The sequence below is a fragment of the Rhopalosiphum padi genome, chromosome 3 (genome assembly GCF_020882245.1).
Source record: "Rhopalosiphum padi isolate XX-2018 chromosome 3, ASM2088224v1, whole genome shotgun sequence".
NCBI classification, from domain to species: domain Eukaryota; kingdom Metazoa; phylum Arthropoda; class Insecta; order Hemiptera; family Aphididae; genus Rhopalosiphum; species Rhopalosiphum padi.
The window spans coordinates 50,667,768-50,686,645 of NC_083599.1; the positions used below are offsets into that span (position 1 = coordinate 50,667,768).

Consider the following 18,878-nt stretch of genomic DNA (forward strand, 5'->3'; position numbering starts at 1 on the left):
TGTGTAGTCGCGTTCAACCGTATCGGATGACGATCTGATGGCACAGCTATGACCTATACCGGAGACCGCGGTGCGTCCGATCGCAGTACATGGCCACAGTCGCGGCCACACGGCACGCCGCCGCTGTTCGAGTTTACCTCCAACCGCGTTATAATCACCGCGGAAACCAAAACAAAGACCCCATCGGTCGCTGATAAGCCCCCACCTGCCCCGCCGTCGACGCGGGCACGGAACTGTTGCTGCTGCTATAATATTATTATTATTATTATTATTATTATTGTTGTTATTCGCTGTTGTCCGTACATTATAGTTTAGTAGTAGTGGCAGTGAGCTATCGTCGCGGTCGTTGTGAAAGCAATTATTGTTGGTATTGTCATAGGTAGGTAAATGTGGTAGTGTGTGCGTGTTGGACCGTGCGTTACGTGTGTACCAGGCCTTAGGGATCCGCGGGCATATTACGAAAGCAGCGACACTCGTTTTGGTGTTCGCCGTCCGTCTGCGTGTGTATTATAGTAGACTGTCGTAGAGCCTGTGGTGGCGGTGGTGGTGGTGGTAAACGCGCAACGACACAGGTATTACAGTAGCAGTCGTTTTTTACTTTCTCGCCCGATTTCGTCGTGTGAAATCACTAGACTTTTTTTTCTCATTGATTCCTACGCTGGTATTTTTCTATAATTTTTTTTATCCGTGTTTACCAAACAGTATCGATCGGTTGTAATTGTGTCAGTATTATTGTGTTATTATTATCTTAGCCCTTAGTGTCGAGTGTATTATTAATGTGTTTAATTGTATTTTAATAAGTGTTTTGTATACTACACGGTGTAATCGTTGACATCGGTCTTCTTCTGAAAATTATTATATCGACTTGTATCGGTGGATAGAAGTTGAAACGTTGATAACAGGAGACGAGAACTTTTTGAATTGCCTTGTAATTTCTTACCAAATGCTGTTATCGATATCAGTATCAGTCGACTATACATCATCCGGTTATTGAGATATGATCGACAGCTTTTTCTGTATGTGTTGTGATAAAACTGAAGACGTTATTCAACAAACAGTATTTCAATGTAATTTTGCAAAATGTAGTACCTATATTCCCAATGGTATCTGGTCTACATATTATATTTGCTCTTGCTCAATCTACTATACTCAAAACGGCTTGTTTTCATAGCCGTAATTTAAGTAATTAACTTTGTTGCTCATTTACTACTATTAGTTTAAGTATCAATAAGTCAACTGTGAAAATGTGGATAGTATTACTGTTGTTTTTTGCTGTTAAAACTGGTGTAAGTATATACATTTATATGATTTATAAATTTACCTATTATTAATATTATATTGAAAAACAATACATTTTAAACATTATTATAGCAAGCAGCTGATTTAGCTATACAATTGCCTGCATCAAACTCATTATCATTTGCATCTTCATTACAACAAGCTTATTATAGACTTGATTATCTACCTCCACACGGCAATCCCCCTGCAAACACAACTATTGCAGCTCAAGATATAGGTATTGAAACATTATATTGTTGTCTGCTCTAAATCCTTAGAACATTACTTCATACCTTATCAATAAGATATTAATTAAAATATTTCATAACTTTCTAGGCGATGTAATACATTTTTCTCAAGCTTTACCGGGGACCCGTTATGACTTTTGGTTATACTATAGTAATTCAAGCACAGGAAGTAATTCAATAAGTAACAATTCCCCACAACCAACTCCAGGAAGTGTAATAGTTCCAGTTGGATCTGGTGTAGAAACTCTCTTAAATGGAGCTGTTACTAGTTCTTTATCACCCCAGTCACATTGGTTGCTTACTTGGACTGCATCAATTACTACTGGTATAAAAAATATGATTTGAATAATATATTTAATTTTAAAGATTTAAAAGATAATAATCCCATGTTTATAGGTATTTACTAATAGTTTCCTTATTTAAAAATGTTAAAATAGCGCCTGATCCACCTACAAATTTAACTGTAACTGTAAAAGGTGGAAAAACAGCACATGTCCAATGGTCACCTCCAGTGTTGGGAAACTACAATGGATTTAAATTGAAAGTAATGATATTTTAATTATAAAATAGATTTATTACAATAAATATTAGGGTAGCCCTAATTTATTTCTAAATGCTAAACAACCAAAATATACATAATACATTAAAAAATAAATAAAAATAGATATTCCAAAAACTTATTGCTTAGTTATTATTTTTATTATTAAACTTCTATAACTTTTATTTTGTGTTTATACTACATATTTACTTATACTTTATAATATACATGTCTATTATATAACATGGGTGTCAAACCTTAATAGACTTGTGATCGGCTTCTAAATTTTTCTAGGTTGTCACGATCAACCAAAAAAAAAGTTCTCAATAAACAAAAATATATTTTGTATACATATTTGTTACACATTTTTTTTATTTCTTCTATTTAGAATATTAATAAGTAATTATAACATTTAATTTCATAGTTGTACACTCCTTATATTTTAATATATTTGATTACAAATTATTACTTTTAACTTATTATTATTTAAGTATTCTGAAAAAAATCAACAAAATACAAAAGAGTGTCTCAATCGACTTGAAATCTAGTAGCAATCAACCTATTGGCCCTCCTGTATATAATATACTTATATATTTTAATATTTATGAAATTCATAAAGATTTTATACTTAATTATAGATTATCAGTTTGTCTCCATCTTCTACATCTAGTATAGTGCAGCAACAACAAGAACAGTTGGTGAAAATTGTTGATGCTACTAGCTCTCCATCCAGTGCTTCATCTCAAACCGATTTATCTAGAGACACACAGCAACAATATGTTTTGAAAGATTTGACACCTGGAGCTACTTATCAGTTACAATTGTTTACTGTGTATGAACATAAAGAAAGTGTGGCTTATATATCCAAAAATTTTACAACTAGTAAGTGTTTAAATATATAACATGAACATTTTTTTCTTTTTATAAATTATTTTACTAATATTTAAATAACTTTATTTGCTTATAGAACCCAGTACTCCAGGAAAATTTATTGTATGGTTCAGAAATGAGACTACATTGTTAGTGCTTTGGCAACCTAGTTATCCAGCTAGTGTATTTACTCATTATAAGGTATGAATTATTGAATTTTACATTTGACAATTAATATTCATTCAACTTTAATATTGTATAAAATTAATATACAAATATGTATATAAAAAAATCTTTTTCAATAATGTAAATATTATAATTTTTCTCTGAAATTGTATGTATTATATTTCACTACCAAAATTATTTTCTAGGTAAGTGTTGAGCCTCAGGATTCACCAGAGTCAACAGTTTATGTTGAAAGGGAAGGTGAACCACCAGGTCCAGCACAAGCTGCATTTAAAGGTCTTGTTCCTGGGCGTGCATACAACATAAGTGTACATACTGTAAGTGAAGATGAAACATCTGCACCAACAACTGCTCAATATCGTACTATTCCTTTAAAACCATTAAATGTGGCTGTAGATCCTAGACAAACAAGTTCATATGGTTTACGAGTACACTGGGAACCACCAAAAGGACTTTGGTAAGTTATTTTTTAGTCATAAAACTGACTTATATTATATTTTTATTCTCTAAGGTACTTATTTTTATATACTAAATAATTACTTAAGTAAAATTAAAATATTACAAGTAATAAAAATAAAAATGATAGTTTTATTTTATGATTTAAAATTTGGTATTATTATTTGAAATAAAATAAAATGCATTTTATTAATTCACTTATTATAAAATCAATTTTATTACTTGTAAAAATGAACTTTCTGATCTTACACATAATATTAAAGGTATTTATTTGTTTTTGTATTATTTAATTTATGTGTAGTGAATTTGACAAATATCAAATATCTGTCAATGTAAAGAGGCCATCACAGCAATCTTCATTAAATCAACTAGCATCTCATCGTAGCATTAGTGATCAAACTCAACAAACAACTACTCCAATAACACTTACTCGTCCTCGTGATGGTGATGGTTCTAATTCTGGGGGTTCAACACAGTGGTGTGATGTATATGATACACAGTTATTACAACCAGGTCGAACATATCAAGTTCTCGTGAAGACAGTTTCTGGAAAAGTAGCTTCTTGGCCTGCTTCTGTGAATGTGACATTAAGTATGCAATCATTTAAAATGTTTAACTATATTTAATTTTAGATTTATTTGGTCAGTTGCATTTATATTTTGTATATTTTATAGAACCATTACCTGTAATTGACTTAAAAGTTGTAAGTAGTGGTAATACAAATGGAAACAATTTGAATGAAGATGGAGGTGGTGGTGTGTTACAATTAACATGGAAAGCTGATGCAATGAGTTGGCAAGATGCATATCAAGTGAGCTATGCAGAAGTTCTTACGGGCTCTCTATCATCTTCTTCATCTGCTTCCGATTCTTTGATTGTATCATCAGTATTATCATTGGGAAATAACCTTAATCAATCACTAAATGGTTCTTCCCGGCAACAATCTACATCATCAGCTGTAGCATCAGCTGCTATTACAGCAACAACTTCTACTGATAGTAATGTTTTGGTAGTCCAAGCTACTAGGGAGTCAATTGAAGATCCATCGACCCCTATTGAATGCACATTAGAATCATTATTACCAGGTCGTAACTACTCTATATCTGTAAAATCACTTAGTTCGGGTGTTGCTTCTAATGATACAGTGGTCTACCACACAATGAGTGAGTCAAATAATATTCTTTATTGGCTTTAAATTATTAAATGCAAAATAAGTATTTATTACATTTTTTTTTATATTTATAGAACCATCAGCACCAATTATAGAAGATTTAAGACCAACATTAGATTATGGATTAAATGTATCATGGAAAACAGATGTCAATAGTCGACAAGAAACATTTCAAGTGGTACTTCGTCGTAATGATACTGGTTTGTAAAATTATAATAATATAAATTTTAATATAGTATATTATTATGTATATAATAATTAATAATATAATATTACATATATATCTTAAATTTGGTTTTAATTGTTTAATACATTTTTTTTTATAGATGATATACCAACTGTAAGAATAACTAATGAATGGCGTATGGCTTTAAGAAATTTATACCCTGGAGCAGCTTATCAACTTAAAGTATTTGCCATAAGTCACGGACTTCTATCTGAACCTCATGATTACTTTCAAGCTGTTTGTAAGTTAAAAATCTAGTCAATAGTCCAACAATATTTTATATTCTTGATGTTTGATTTGATGAATTTTAATTTTTACTTTAGATCCTAGGCCTCCTACTGATCTTCAAGTAGAAAATATAACTGCTGCCTCAAATATTGGGTCAAACTCTGTTTTATTGAAATGGAATGGCCCTACAGCTGAAGGCTTATTCACTGAGTATTCTATTAAATATCGTACCATTGATTCCAATGGTGGCCAACAACAATGGATTAGGTTACCTGGAGTACAAACAACTGAGGCAGAAATTGCAGATATGGTGGCTGGACAACGGTACACAATTCAAGTTAACACCCAAACTTATGGATCCCTGGAGTCTCCATACCCACTGCTAGTTAATTATACAATACGTTAGTATAGCTGTATTATTTATTTTAAATCAATTACAGTGAGTTCTGCTTAATGTGATCTCTGGTTTATAGAATCAACTGTTTATTGGCATCAAAATTGAAAATCCCAAACCAGTTCTTATGTTACTAATTTTAAATTAACTTTTTATTAAAATCACCAAGTACCAGATAATTGAATCATTTTTAAGAACATTCTTATCGTTTTAATGGTGTTTCAAACTTTTACTATGAAGAAACAAGAGTTGTTTTGAAAAAGTTAAAAGGAGTTATTCAAAAATATGTCGAAAACGATACTTTTCAGTTGTTCCAAAAGTTATAAGTACAATATGTACATACATTATTATTTATTTTTAAATAATTAAAAATCATATTGTATGTATTATATTAACTGAATATGGATTTTAATTTTAGGCTAATATGAAAATGAAATTAGTAGATTCTCAAGTATAATCAAAAATAGATAGTTTCTTCATTTTATTTTATTTTAATCTAATTTTAAACATACACATAAATATAAACTAATCAATAAAAAAAATATTTTATGGAATCAACCGGTTAATAGAATTAAAATGATCTGAATCAATGTGATCACATTAAGTGGAATGCACTGTATTTAACAAAATATATTTCTTAATTTAACCATTTTTATATCTAACTTCGTGAACAGTGTGATTTTTTTGTATATATGTATATACTATTTAAATATTAATTATTTACAATATCGTTTCAATTTTAAACATTTTATAAAATTGTTTGTGTTTATTTATCAGGACCAAACCCTGTGAGTAATATAGCTTTGCTTGTGGATGCTACAAACTTGACCATACAATTCCCTCGTCCAGAAGGTTTAATTGATTACTATTCTGTTGAGTATATACTTCTTAAGCCACCACCACAAGCAGATCAAAATCAAACTACTACTATTAATTGGACTACAACAGCTACAACTTGGAGTAGTAACAGTGTTGGAACATCTTCTAGTGGATGGAAAAATTTTACTGATTCTGGATACCCTAATGGATCTAGTGGAACTATTTTAGTGAATTTGGGTTTAGATGAATTAATAGCTGGTGCAGGATATGGGTTACGAGTACGTACATGTTCACATTCTATGTACAGTGATCCTGTCATCCTGGAAACACATACAAGTGGGTTTTTAATAAAAATATTGTTTGTTTTATATATCGTACAATAAACTAATTAGTAATTATTTAAATTATTTTTCATGTATTTTATAATTACAGTGCCTTTGATTTTATCGGAAATACTGGCTGTAAATGATCAACAACTTGCCACTGACACATTGACCTTGCGGTATACTCCTACTCCACAAACAGCTAGTCGTTTCACTAAGTACCGTTTTCAACTATCAGAAGCTAGTCATCAAACGAATATACAACCTATAGCATATCAATCGTCTACCATCACTCCTTCAGATCCAGGATCTGGAATAGCAACTGCATCATCTACTGGAACAGTATTTATTGCTGAAAAATTGGCATCAGATAATGAATGGAAAGTTACTTGGCATTCTTTAGTCCCTGGGCGCTTGTACGATATAACTGTGTGGACTGTATCAGCTTATGGAGTTCTTAGTCAACCCTTGCGTCGTCAAGATCGTCTTTGTAAGTACTTTTTTAGATATGATTTTTCACAATTATATCTTGTATAATAATTTTTATTATTTTGTATTTTCATAGACCCAGAACCAATTACTGATTTGAATGCCACTCTAATAACCCGTGATTCTGTAAATCTTGTATGGACATTACCCCGTGGACAATATGATGTATTCGAAATTGAATATTTAGATACTGATGCCGCAATTATTACCACAGCTTCTTCTATTGCAAATTCATATTCATCCTCTAAATCATCCTCAGATGTGGGAGGAGTGTCACTTGTACAAAACTTGACTGATAAACCATGGTTTTTAGTGCAAGGTCTTCGACCATATCGTAATTACACATTCACTGTTGTGGTGCGAGCTGGTGGTGGAGGATCTTTAGGGTCTCTATCCCAACAACAAATATTGAACAGTGGCGCAGCAGGCTATGCAGCATCAATATTATTGAGACGTTCAGTTCCTGTATCTGGTACTTTTAGTACATTGGAGTGGGTACCAGGGCGTTGTGTAAATTTCCAAGCAGTAGATGTACAACCTGGGCACCTTACATTAGAGTGGACGTTATCAGAGTCTGACCATAATGGTATACTTTTACGTTATGTGGTGTCTTGGACTGCTGTAATAACTTCGTCATCATCCGATGGTATATCTGCGTCGACTAATCCTGTTGTTCAGTTGCATGGCGGTGAAGAAGAAGAAAATATGTTGGGATTAGGTATAAATAATTTACTCAGTAATGGCGGTATATTGAATGGTCAGCCACCTTTGGGATCTGAAATCGAAATTGGCGAAACAACTAAAACATCATATTATGAGCCATGGAGGAATAGGGCAACTATTAAAGGTCTAATACCTGGTCGTCAATATGTATTTAATATAAGTGGCGAGACTCGTATTGGTCGTGGTCCTGTAGCTAGTTTGGAGCAAAGAATGCCAATTCTAGGTAAATTGACTTAAAAATATATTCAGAAATAATTAGATTTAATTTATTTTTAAATATTTTTAAAATAGCACCACCAAAACCTAGTGCCCAAGTAGTACCGACTGAAGTAAGTCGAACCACAAATACCATACAAGTACGCTTCAGAAAGAACTATTTTGGAGATCAGAATGGCCGAGTAATAGCTTATACTTTGATCGTGGCAGAAGATGATTCTAAAAATGCCAGTGGTCTTGAGATGCCGAGTTGGCAAGATGTACAAGCATATGCAATTTGGCCTCCTTATCAGGTATAATACATTTTTTAGTATATGAGTAGATACTATACGTGTCCACAATTTATTATCATTAAGTTCCATGCAATGGTTTCATTATTTTAATCGTTAGACTACTTCTTAATATCTTAAAGGTAACAGGATATAACTATATAAATTTAAAGAGGATATTAAAATAAATATAAATAATTAAGTTATTTTTACAGATATATTAATGATATTTATTTTTATTTATTAGGTTCTTGATCCATATTACCCATTTTCAACAAATAAAACTGTAGAGGATTTTACAATTGGGCAAGATACACATTGCAATACAAATTCCATAAGTGGCGGGAAATTATCATCATCGCAATATTGCAATGGGCCACTAAAACCGGGTACAACATATCGTGTTAAAGTACGCGCATTTACAGCTAATGACAAATTTACAGACACTATGTTTTCATTTCCTATACAGACAGGTTTGAAAAATACTAAAATTAATATAAATAATCAATGATGATGCATATTAAAAATATTAATTTTTTCAGATCAAGATAACACATCAGCTCCAACATCAGCTACAGCCATTGTGTTGTCAGTTGTAGTAGGATTGCCAGCTGCTTTCATTTTAATCGCTGTTTGTGCTGCATTAGCCACTGGGAGTGGCCGAAGTCGTTGGTTCTTGTGTGGTAGTGGCAAGAGCAGAATAATGAAGAGTTCTGTTGGAGGTGGTAAAAGACAAGCAGGAACAGGTCAACGAAGAATCACGGGAGGGAAATTTTTAGAAAACTCATCAACTAGAAACTTAAATGGTGGTGGTCGTGGTGGTGGCCGCGGAGGTGATATGATAAATTCCTCCAGTGTTCAACAACAACAACAACTGTCATGTGATTTACAAATAAGGTATAAAAAGCTATAATTAATTTATAATTCTATTATGTTATAATAATTATTATTTAATAACAAGATTTAAATATCTTAAAGTAAACCAATTACAATCATTCTTAATGTTCTTATTGTTTTATACTTAATTATTAGCTATATTAAATGTGAATTTTTATTTGTGAAAATCAGCCGGCCTGTACGAGTGGATAGATTTGGGGAACATTATGCCCAAATGTCAGCTGATTCTGATTTTCGATTTTCTGAAGAATTTGAAGATTTAAAACATGCGGCAGCAGCTGCAGCCACTAATGGAGGAACAACAACCACAGCAGCTGATTTGCCATGTAATCGTCCCAAAAATAGATTCACCAACATTTTGCCTTATGATCACAGCCGTTTCAAGTTGCAGCCAGTGGATGATGAAGAAGGATCTGACTATATAAATGCTAATTATGTTCCGGTAATTTAAATAATTTATAAACTAGTTATTAAAATTCAAGATGGTGTTTTATAAAAAAATTTTAAAATTTTTGTTAGGAAAGATTTTGTGTGATTTGATTAATCATACATGTTTTTATAATAATGATATATTGATATATCTATACTGAACTCTAATATATTATTATTTTGATTACTTTTTTATTTTATATTAGTATTTTAAAGTTTTGAATACTTAATGTTTCAGGGCCACAATAGCGTTAGAGAATTTATTGTTACACAGGGACCATTGCATTCAACAAGGGACGACTTCTGGCGTATGTGTTGGGAAAGTAATGCAAGAAGTATAATAATGTTAACTAGATGTGTGGAAAAAGGTCGCGAGAAATGTGATCATTATTGGCCATATGATACTCATCCTGTTTATTACGGTGACAATATATGTGTCACTTTACTGAATGACACTCATTATTCTGATTGGGTGATTACTGAATTTATGGTTTGTCGGGTAAGAATTTAAATTGTATTAAGTTAAATATATGGTGTTAAATTGAATTAAATATCTAACTATTTTCAAAAATTCTTTTGTTAAAATTGCTTATTATATTTTTATGTTGTTTGTAGAATGATCAAAAACGAGTAATAAGACATTTCCATTTTACCACTTGGCCTGATTTTGGTGTACCCAGTCCTCCACAAACACTTTGCCGTTTTGTTCGTGCTTTTAGAGAACGTCATCATGCGGGCGTAGGAAATAATATTGAACAACATCAACACCAACTGCAACAACACCACCGTCCTATAATTGTGCATTGCAGGTAATAAAAGTTAATTTATGATTTTGTTGTTTTAATTGTATAAAATAATATAATGTTTGTTGATAATTATTATTTTTTTTTTCAATTTTAAGTTTAAAAATAAACTTATTCAAGACAATATTGTTGATGTTGATAATAATATAATATGTTGTATTTTAGTGCTGGTGTTGGACGATCTGGTACTTTTATAGCTCTGGACAGAGTTTTGCAATCGCTCAATGATCCTACACAAGTAAATAATTATATTGATGTGTACGGTATTGTGTATGCAATGCGCAAAGAACGTGTGTGGATGGTACAAACCGAGCAACAGTACATATGTATACATCAATGCATAGTTTGTATACTATCTCAAAATAGTGGTAATAGTGATCAACAAGAACTACTTGATCAGGAACAACAAGATTTGGAGCTAATGAACAGTACGACAGCAGCTACTATGTTGGCTCATCATAACCGTGCATTTGAAGGTACGTCACTCATGTTGAATTCAAAGACAACTGCCTTTATCGTACGATGTGGTGTATTATGGTTAAATGCTGCTGTTACTAGTGGTTTACCAACGGTAGTGGGGGGCTTTTGGCCCAAAAATAGTGATACAACAACTAAAATAACAAATAGAAAAGTTTCAACAGCTACTTCCTACAATAATGTAACAACTATAAATACAATTATTACGACAAATGCATATAATAAATCGTGGTGGTCTTCATGGTGGAGGCGGAAATCTAGTTCTAATAAAAATTCAGATGATATTTATCGTTTATAAACTAATTTTATATTTACAAATTTTTAACAATCAAATTTTCGTCATAATGACTGTTAGGTGTAGTGTTGCAATAATGGTAAAACGTTGATGACAGCATTGAAATTGATGATGTTGTGGAGCACAAAACCTGAAACCATATTTTTTTTAAAAGTGAGAAAAATATTAGTTGAGTGTATGCGTATAAGTTTGTGTGTGTGGCATACCTGTGTAAGTGATAAGTAATAACTATTAGGATTTAATATATTTAAACATATTTTAACAATGATAATAATTATAAAAACTTTATACTTAGTATATAACTGATGATTTTAATCAAAACTAACTATTGTTAGCATCTCTGATGTATAATATTTTTTTGTTGAATTATAATTGTTTATAAACAATTTTTTTTTTCACTGCTGAGAGAATGGGATAACTTTACGATTTACAATGGTACGTAGAATTTACAATATTGTGTGTGATTTTTTATTTTAAAGTAGAATGTTTGTTGACTAACATATTATTGTTTTTGTGTTTAATAGAATTGTATTAAATATTTTGACTTTTCACTAATATTGCTTTGCTTTTTAATTTTATAATTTAGTATTTTGATCTCAATGACAAAATGTCATTACATATATCAATTTATTATATAATAAACTAATGCCGGGCAGTAATCAAAATAGTAGCAATAGTTTGAATTTTTGTTAAATAACATATTTACGTGTATTGTCTAATGTTACAGATGACGAAGGCATAGCTGAATCGGGAATGTAATTTTATTGAGCAAAAACCATGTATTTTTTTTGTATACATCAGTTGCCAACAAATATAGACTTACAGCAGTATTATGATATGACTACTTTGATATGATATTTTATAAAATGTAATGTTTAGTATAGATTACGGCAATTGCAATTTTTGTGTTAAAATATATGTATTAAAATAACTTGTATTATTTATAAAATGTTAATAATTATTAATCAAGGAGGAATCAAATCAACTCACTGTTTGATTAAAAATAGTATTATTATTTTTATACATTTATATTATATCTTGTCTCTATCTTCTTTCTGTTAAAAAAAAAATTAAAACCATTTATTGTTTGATATTATAAACTATTATCATTTTATATATATTTATGTATGCAGTCATTATTACAGTACCTGTTTATGAATTATTTTTATTAAAATAACATGATTTTTAATTACTCTGAAAATTATATTATTTATATACTTTAATAAAAAATGTGCAATATGTAAAATCCATACCTAAATAATTATGTTAATTAAATTTTGATTTTTGAGAGGATGGATCCAAATAGTTTGCAAAATTATCGTGAGTATATAAAACTTAAAAAAAAAAAAAATGAAAATAAAGATAGTGAATTCAAAAGGAGTTACTAATAATCATAGGAAAATATTACAAAAGTGATGGTTATGTGTGTAAAATTTTAGTTTTGAAATTTTACTGACCTTGAAAGATTTAGTTCATTTATTTTTTAGAAATTATATTATTAGTTAGGTGCAATACATTTCAATGAATAAAATATTTTTTTTTCTTTTTTACGAAATATGAATTTTATTTTTGTTATATTATGTAATACACATATCAGTATACATGTGAAATATACACATTTGTGGAAGAAATAATTAGTTATTGTTAAAATGTAAAAAGTTTTTTGAAAAAAATGTATTAATCCACTAAAATGTATTAATCCACTAAAATGTATAAAATGGAACGACATAAATAAAATAGGTACAGTTGGTACTAATTAGTTAAAATATGTGTATTGCTTTATTGGGAATCTATAATACCCAAAATCTTTTTCATTTTGTAAAATAGAAACAGTTTAAAATAACTTTTTAAGATAATTATTAACTTATTATTGAATTAAAATTTGTTAATTAATTTTAACTCTTGCTCTATCTGTGATTGATTTGTTTTAGACCTTAGGCCTTTTGTTAGAAGGCTATTGAATTAAAAAGTGATTTTAAAGTGGCTCTAGATATGAACCTAATTTGTAGGTATAGTAATATAATGTGTAATAACTAATAAATTAAAGTGATGAATTTAGAACCATTACACATTTAAATAATTTAAATAAAATTAATTATGTATTTTAAATTTTTACATTTCATGATGTATAATTGAAACCGACCAAACCTTGAACTGTGTTATTATTGTTATAGTAACTACTGCCTATGTAATTTTATTTCCTAGATAACTTTAGATCTAGTATGAAACAGATAAATGTTAAAATGTATACTTCTCACATATTGATAGACAAAAGAAAATTTTTTAAATAAATATAAATTGCCTAACTATTACTCCTTAAAATCGTTAAATAGGCTCCAGTTCTCTATTGTAGTAAAGTCCGTTGCAGTTTGTTTGTTTTATACAAACAATCAATAAGATGAAAAAACTCCTGTTTAAAATCGATTGTATTATCAAATTTTAATTAATTAAGGATAATAAGTTGTAATCGTTTGATCTGTTTTTACAGTGTCTTATTTGAAGTAGGTAATAACATTACCTATTATATTAGGTATTTGCAAGTTGCATACAATATTATAATTATGAAATACAAAAAAATTAATTAATTTAATATGTTGCACTACCTACTGAAATTTTGTAGAATGTTTCGAAAAAACGTTTGATGCTGTTTCCTAGCAATTATCTGTGATAATTAACTGATTATTTATAATATAATAGCTATAAGTACTAAAAGACTAAAATTATTACACTTTTATAATAGCCGATTGATTCGACATAGGCTGAAGCCTAAAAACTGCGTTCAGAATAATTGCTTTCAGTACCTATAGTCACTAGTCAGTGTAGTGTTTAACGAAACAAAATTGTGCTTAATACAAGTAAACCGGACTCGATCTTATACAGCTCAACAGCTGAAGTGCTAGTAATTTTCCACGCCATTGATATAATCAAACTTACCTATTATATTATATCATAAGTCATCATGTTCATATGTTGGGAAAATTTATTAAGCTATAAAAAAGTAATTAAATCACTCTAATCGTCTTTAAAATAAAAATGTTATGAAATACTTTTTTTAAATCAGAAAAGTAACTACATTGCCTTCAAGTTAAAAAAATATATAAAATAATAGTTCACGTGAATTTTGATAATTTATAAAAATAATCGTCATTCGCCAAGCAAGTAGTAGCACAAGTAGAAATACTATACAGATATAATTTGAAAAACATGTCCAAAAATAATTACCACTCACCAGATAACAATAAATTATTAATTTATATTTGTGTTAACGCGTAAAAAAACTTAAGAACACTCGTCCACGCAACTTATTTGTAAGAAACGTCCTGTTTAATACAATAAAAGTTAATCAAAATATAATTAATTTAATTAAATTGTCTTTTATCTAATGTTGACATGTAGTCAACCATTGAAAACTGATTTGTGACGAATTAAAATTAAATATAATATATACGTATATACTAGCTGATCCTGCGAAGCGTTGTCGGTGACAAATTAAATAATGCCAGTAGATTTACTACGTTTTAAGCTCAGTTAAAAGTAAATCACACAGATTTTTAATTTAATAATTTGGGTGCTTTTGATCAAATATAAAATAAATGTCTACAATTATATCCAACAGTGAAAACTATTTTATTTTCTGTGACCAATGACAATCCCATATAAACAAGAAAATATTTGTTTTTTGTGAGTCAACAAATCCCTGAGTAGTGAGTTATAAAGCTTGAATTGTTCGTAGAAATTGTTACACGCGAAAAATAATCACTTAAGCTTAAGCAGTTAAGCTACAGCCATAGAGTGAAACCAAAATAATACACGATATAGAGGACAACATTTTCAATGTAGTAACGTTTTATATTTTATATTTATTATTAACATGAAAATATTATTTAAGTTTGAAACATTTAAAAATAATGGAATTGAGATTAATAATAATTTTTGCTTCTATTAATATTTTCTTATATATTATGTTTAAATCTGATTTCTTAACAATGATTGTAGCTTAAGTGTTTTTTTTCACGAGAAACCACTTTTCTAATTAATTTTGCAATAACCAACAGTGGTACTGACATTGGACTATATGCAATTAATTTTAAATTAGTATTTAACTATATTTTTCAAACGTTTTTAAAATTGCCGATATCAAACCCCTTAAAAAGCGATTGTGTGGCGTCCTTTTAAGAAAATAATATACCTACAAATCTTAACCTATACTAGAATATTTATGGAAAAAAATATTGTCGTCAATAGTAAGTTGATAAAATAAAGTCAATAATCAGCATTGTTGTATGAATTAAAAAATCGATAGTAATACATTTTATATTTTGTATTGTGCCTACCTAAATATCTAATATAATTATGTAGTATTGTGTATCATAAAATATTTACAGGATTATTAGTCATTGATTAATTTAATGAATTACTTACTACAATTTAGTTATAATGGATCAGTCACAGGCCACTAAATAATGTTTAAGGTTAAATTAGTGCACTGTTGATATTATTACTGTTTATCGATTAACTATATGTAATCTTTTATAAATATGTGAAAATAAAAATAGTTCTTTGGTATCTCCATAAAAGTTTTTTTTCAATTTTCAAGGCAGATATTTTTATAGTTATCTGTAAGATGGGTATACGATATGACTTCCATGAAATTTTTATATACAAGTTTGTCCAAATCGCATTGCCGTTCGTTTGTAATGTTAGGAATTTTTTTATTAATTTGCAATAGTTTGGTACGCATAATATTTCATAGTGGTAAGTCCCTTAAGTTATAGACATACTTAATTACTTGGACGTAAGAACGAGTAGTTGTGTTAATATTTATCAAACTTGAATTATTTGAATTTGGTGTCGTGAAATTTCACAGCGGATCAGTGTCTTAACCGGACAACTGGTGCATTCGAGTTGGGTCCCATACATTATAAGAGTTAATCGTAGGTATACCTATAGTTTACTATAGTTAGATCCCAGATTATTTTAAACAAGTATTCGTGTAGTACTATAGTAACTACTAAGTAGTAACGGAAATACAAATGAAAACAATTTTAAGCATAAATTACTTAATACATAAATATATATATTATAAAATACGACTTAAAAATCACTTTTATGTTGAAAAAAATTGATTATAAAGATAACTTTTACAAAATCAAGGAGACTATTTTTTTTTACAGTTTCATATTTTATAATATTATATATTTTATTGTATTGCAGTATTTTTATATTACCAAGATCCAACTAGTGTAGTAATCCAGGACCCAACTACCCATGAATTGTCTCTAGACTCTATAGTGTTAGTGACCAAACTCGGATACGCCGGATATAACACTGATCCGCTGTGCAATTTCACAATGACACTGCGGTGGGCCTGTTGGCCAGTCCGTCCCTGTTTGTGCGTATGCACATAATTTAATAGCTACCTACTTACTACAATGAAATCCTATCATGCGTGAAGAATGAAGAATTTCTTAACAATATAAACGAATTGCAATGACATCTGGACGACTTTGACAATCATAATGCCCAGGAAGTGATCTGCTGTGTTGCAATAAATAATAATAAACCAATTTTTTTTGTTGAAATTTCGAATTAAATATTTATATGTATATTTACTTCTAAAATAATTTAGTTCGTAGCTATTTTTAAACAGTAAAATATAACTATAGATAAATAAGATAAATATAACTTCATATTTTACAATGTCCATTGTAAATTTTGCTCATTTTATAAAATGCCAGGGCCTATGTAATAATTTCTACAACAACGCCTTAATTGAGCATAGGATACATCGATAGAGAATTTGATATAATACCGAGTTTTCATAACATATACCATTTCTATATGCTCGGTTAAGTGAATCGACGTTTTCATGAAATGGAAACGGCTTTTTCATACTCCGTAAAGTACGATCAATTTTTCACGAAATTAAGACCACCCTAACTTGAAAAGTATAGGTACTTAATTGTTTTTACAATATAGTAACCCACTACTATACTATAATATAGTTACCCACTTTGAATACCTATAAATAGGTAACTACTATAGTATACTGAAATAATTTATTTACCGCGTACAACTATTTTAAATTGTTTATGAAATAAATTTATTTAATACGATATTTATAAGATTAATAATTTTAAACACATAAATTTAAATAAATACATTTAAATATATAAGTTATTTAAAAATTACTTGATTTATTAAAGGTTTTATCATAGTAATTATTAAAGTAGTTTTTTTTTTAAATAGAAGTATTTTTATAGATGTACAATAAGTTATTTGTTTTTATTTTTATTTATTTAAGTAGGTTAATGGTTTATGTCGTTTATGATAACAGCGGTTACATTTTATGCTACATATAAAACAAGTAGGTACCTATATATTTATTTTGACAAGCATTATATTATGTGATTCATAGAGCAATAATTATAATACATTGAAAATACTAGTTATCAAAATACTCATCATTATGCTGATATAACATTACATGAAAACCAATAAAATCTTGGCAGGTAATTCATTATTTTTATAGATAATATTATTATGTTATTTAATAATTAATAATATGATAATATCGACCTTAACTTAAAACTATTATGAATTATAACAATACTATTGAGATGATTTAAATTAAACTAAAACTTAACTTATCTTTAAATAAGTATAACAGTAATATATAAAATATGTGTTGTAAATAAAAAACAATAGATAATATCTATTATACAATAGTTAAATGTAATAGATAATTCAGGAAATGTATGTGTGGATTTTATAAATCACCAATTATTATCAACAGTAAAATTTAGGTGAAATTAAAACATTTGGCTAGTAATTTTTTATAATATACAATGTTACAATTACAATTTTTATTCAAAGAAAATGTGTTTCAGATTACAGTAAATATTTTAAAGAAAATATGCTTTAGGAGTCTACAAATAAATAATTTTTTATTAAAAGTATAACTATAGTATAAGTAATCTTAGACCTTAGTTAGGTAATTGTTAAAATCATTTATGCAACACTTGATTTTCATTAAGAAATAACGAGTTATGACCTTTGTATACATAACCAGTTCACATGGTGCCTCTTATTTAAATAAATTATTTTATAGTCTCATTTGCCCTTAATAATCGTCGCTCTACTGAACCTAATAGTATGTGTTGAGTGTATCTTATCATTAAAAGGTGACTGTAATAGATCTGTTAAATTTGAATTAATTGATAAATCATTGATCATTAAATACGAAAAACGATTCTGAGCGGAGACGGTCTAACTATACTCATATAGATATTTTATTATGTATAAAATTTTAATTATATATTGTTATTACTTAATTAGTAATTTCTTTTTCTTTTAGTAATACGGCGTAGGTTGAACTAATTTTTGACAAAAACAAATCACATATATTATATTATGTTATAGGTACACCTATTAATTATTAAAATATTATTTCAAATAATATGACAGGCTGTAAATAATTTAACATTATACAAGTTAAAATACTGATGTAAAGATGAATATTTAATATTATATTATAAGAATT

At 28.9% G+C, this 18,878-nt stretch overlaps 1 protein-coding gene across 2 annotated transcripts; it reads left to right on the top strand.

Moving 5' to 3' along the window:
* Positions 1-215: 215 nt before the first annotated feature.
* Positions 216-12,524, top strand: LOC132927893 (tyrosine-protein phosphatase 10D). 2 transcript variants are annotated; one of them, XR_009661880.1, is made up of 24 exons: positions 216-1,286; positions 1,372-1,516; positions 1,615-1,851; positions 1,964-2,070; positions 2,703-2,946; positions 3,032-3,135; positions 3,306-3,577; positions 3,878-4,167; positions 4,251-4,739; positions 4,822-4,947; positions 5,074-5,214; positions 5,297-5,602; positions 6,373-6,750; positions 6,847-7,227; positions 7,303-8,172; positions 8,241-8,458; positions 8,682-8,907; positions 8,977-9,331; positions 9,503-9,773; positions 9,999-10,259; positions 10,376-10,569; positions 10,729-11,039; positions 11,396-11,488; positions 12,063-12,524. XR_009661880.1 is itself a non-coding variant. In XM_060992470.1 (23 exons), the coding sequence occupies exons 1-23, from the start codon at positions 1,245-1,247 to the stop codon at positions 12,092-12,094; spliced, it is 6,000 nt and encodes a 1,999-aa protein (XP_060848453.1). In that variant the 5' UTR covers positions 217-1,244; the 3' UTR covers positions 12,095-12,524. The 2 variants fall into 2 exon arrangements, 1 of the variants encoding a protein (XP_060848453.1); XM_060992470.1 differs by lacking the exon at positions 11,396-11,488 and having other exon boundaries at positions 217-1,286.
* The last annotated feature ends 6,354 nt before the right edge of the window (positions 12,525-18,878 follow it).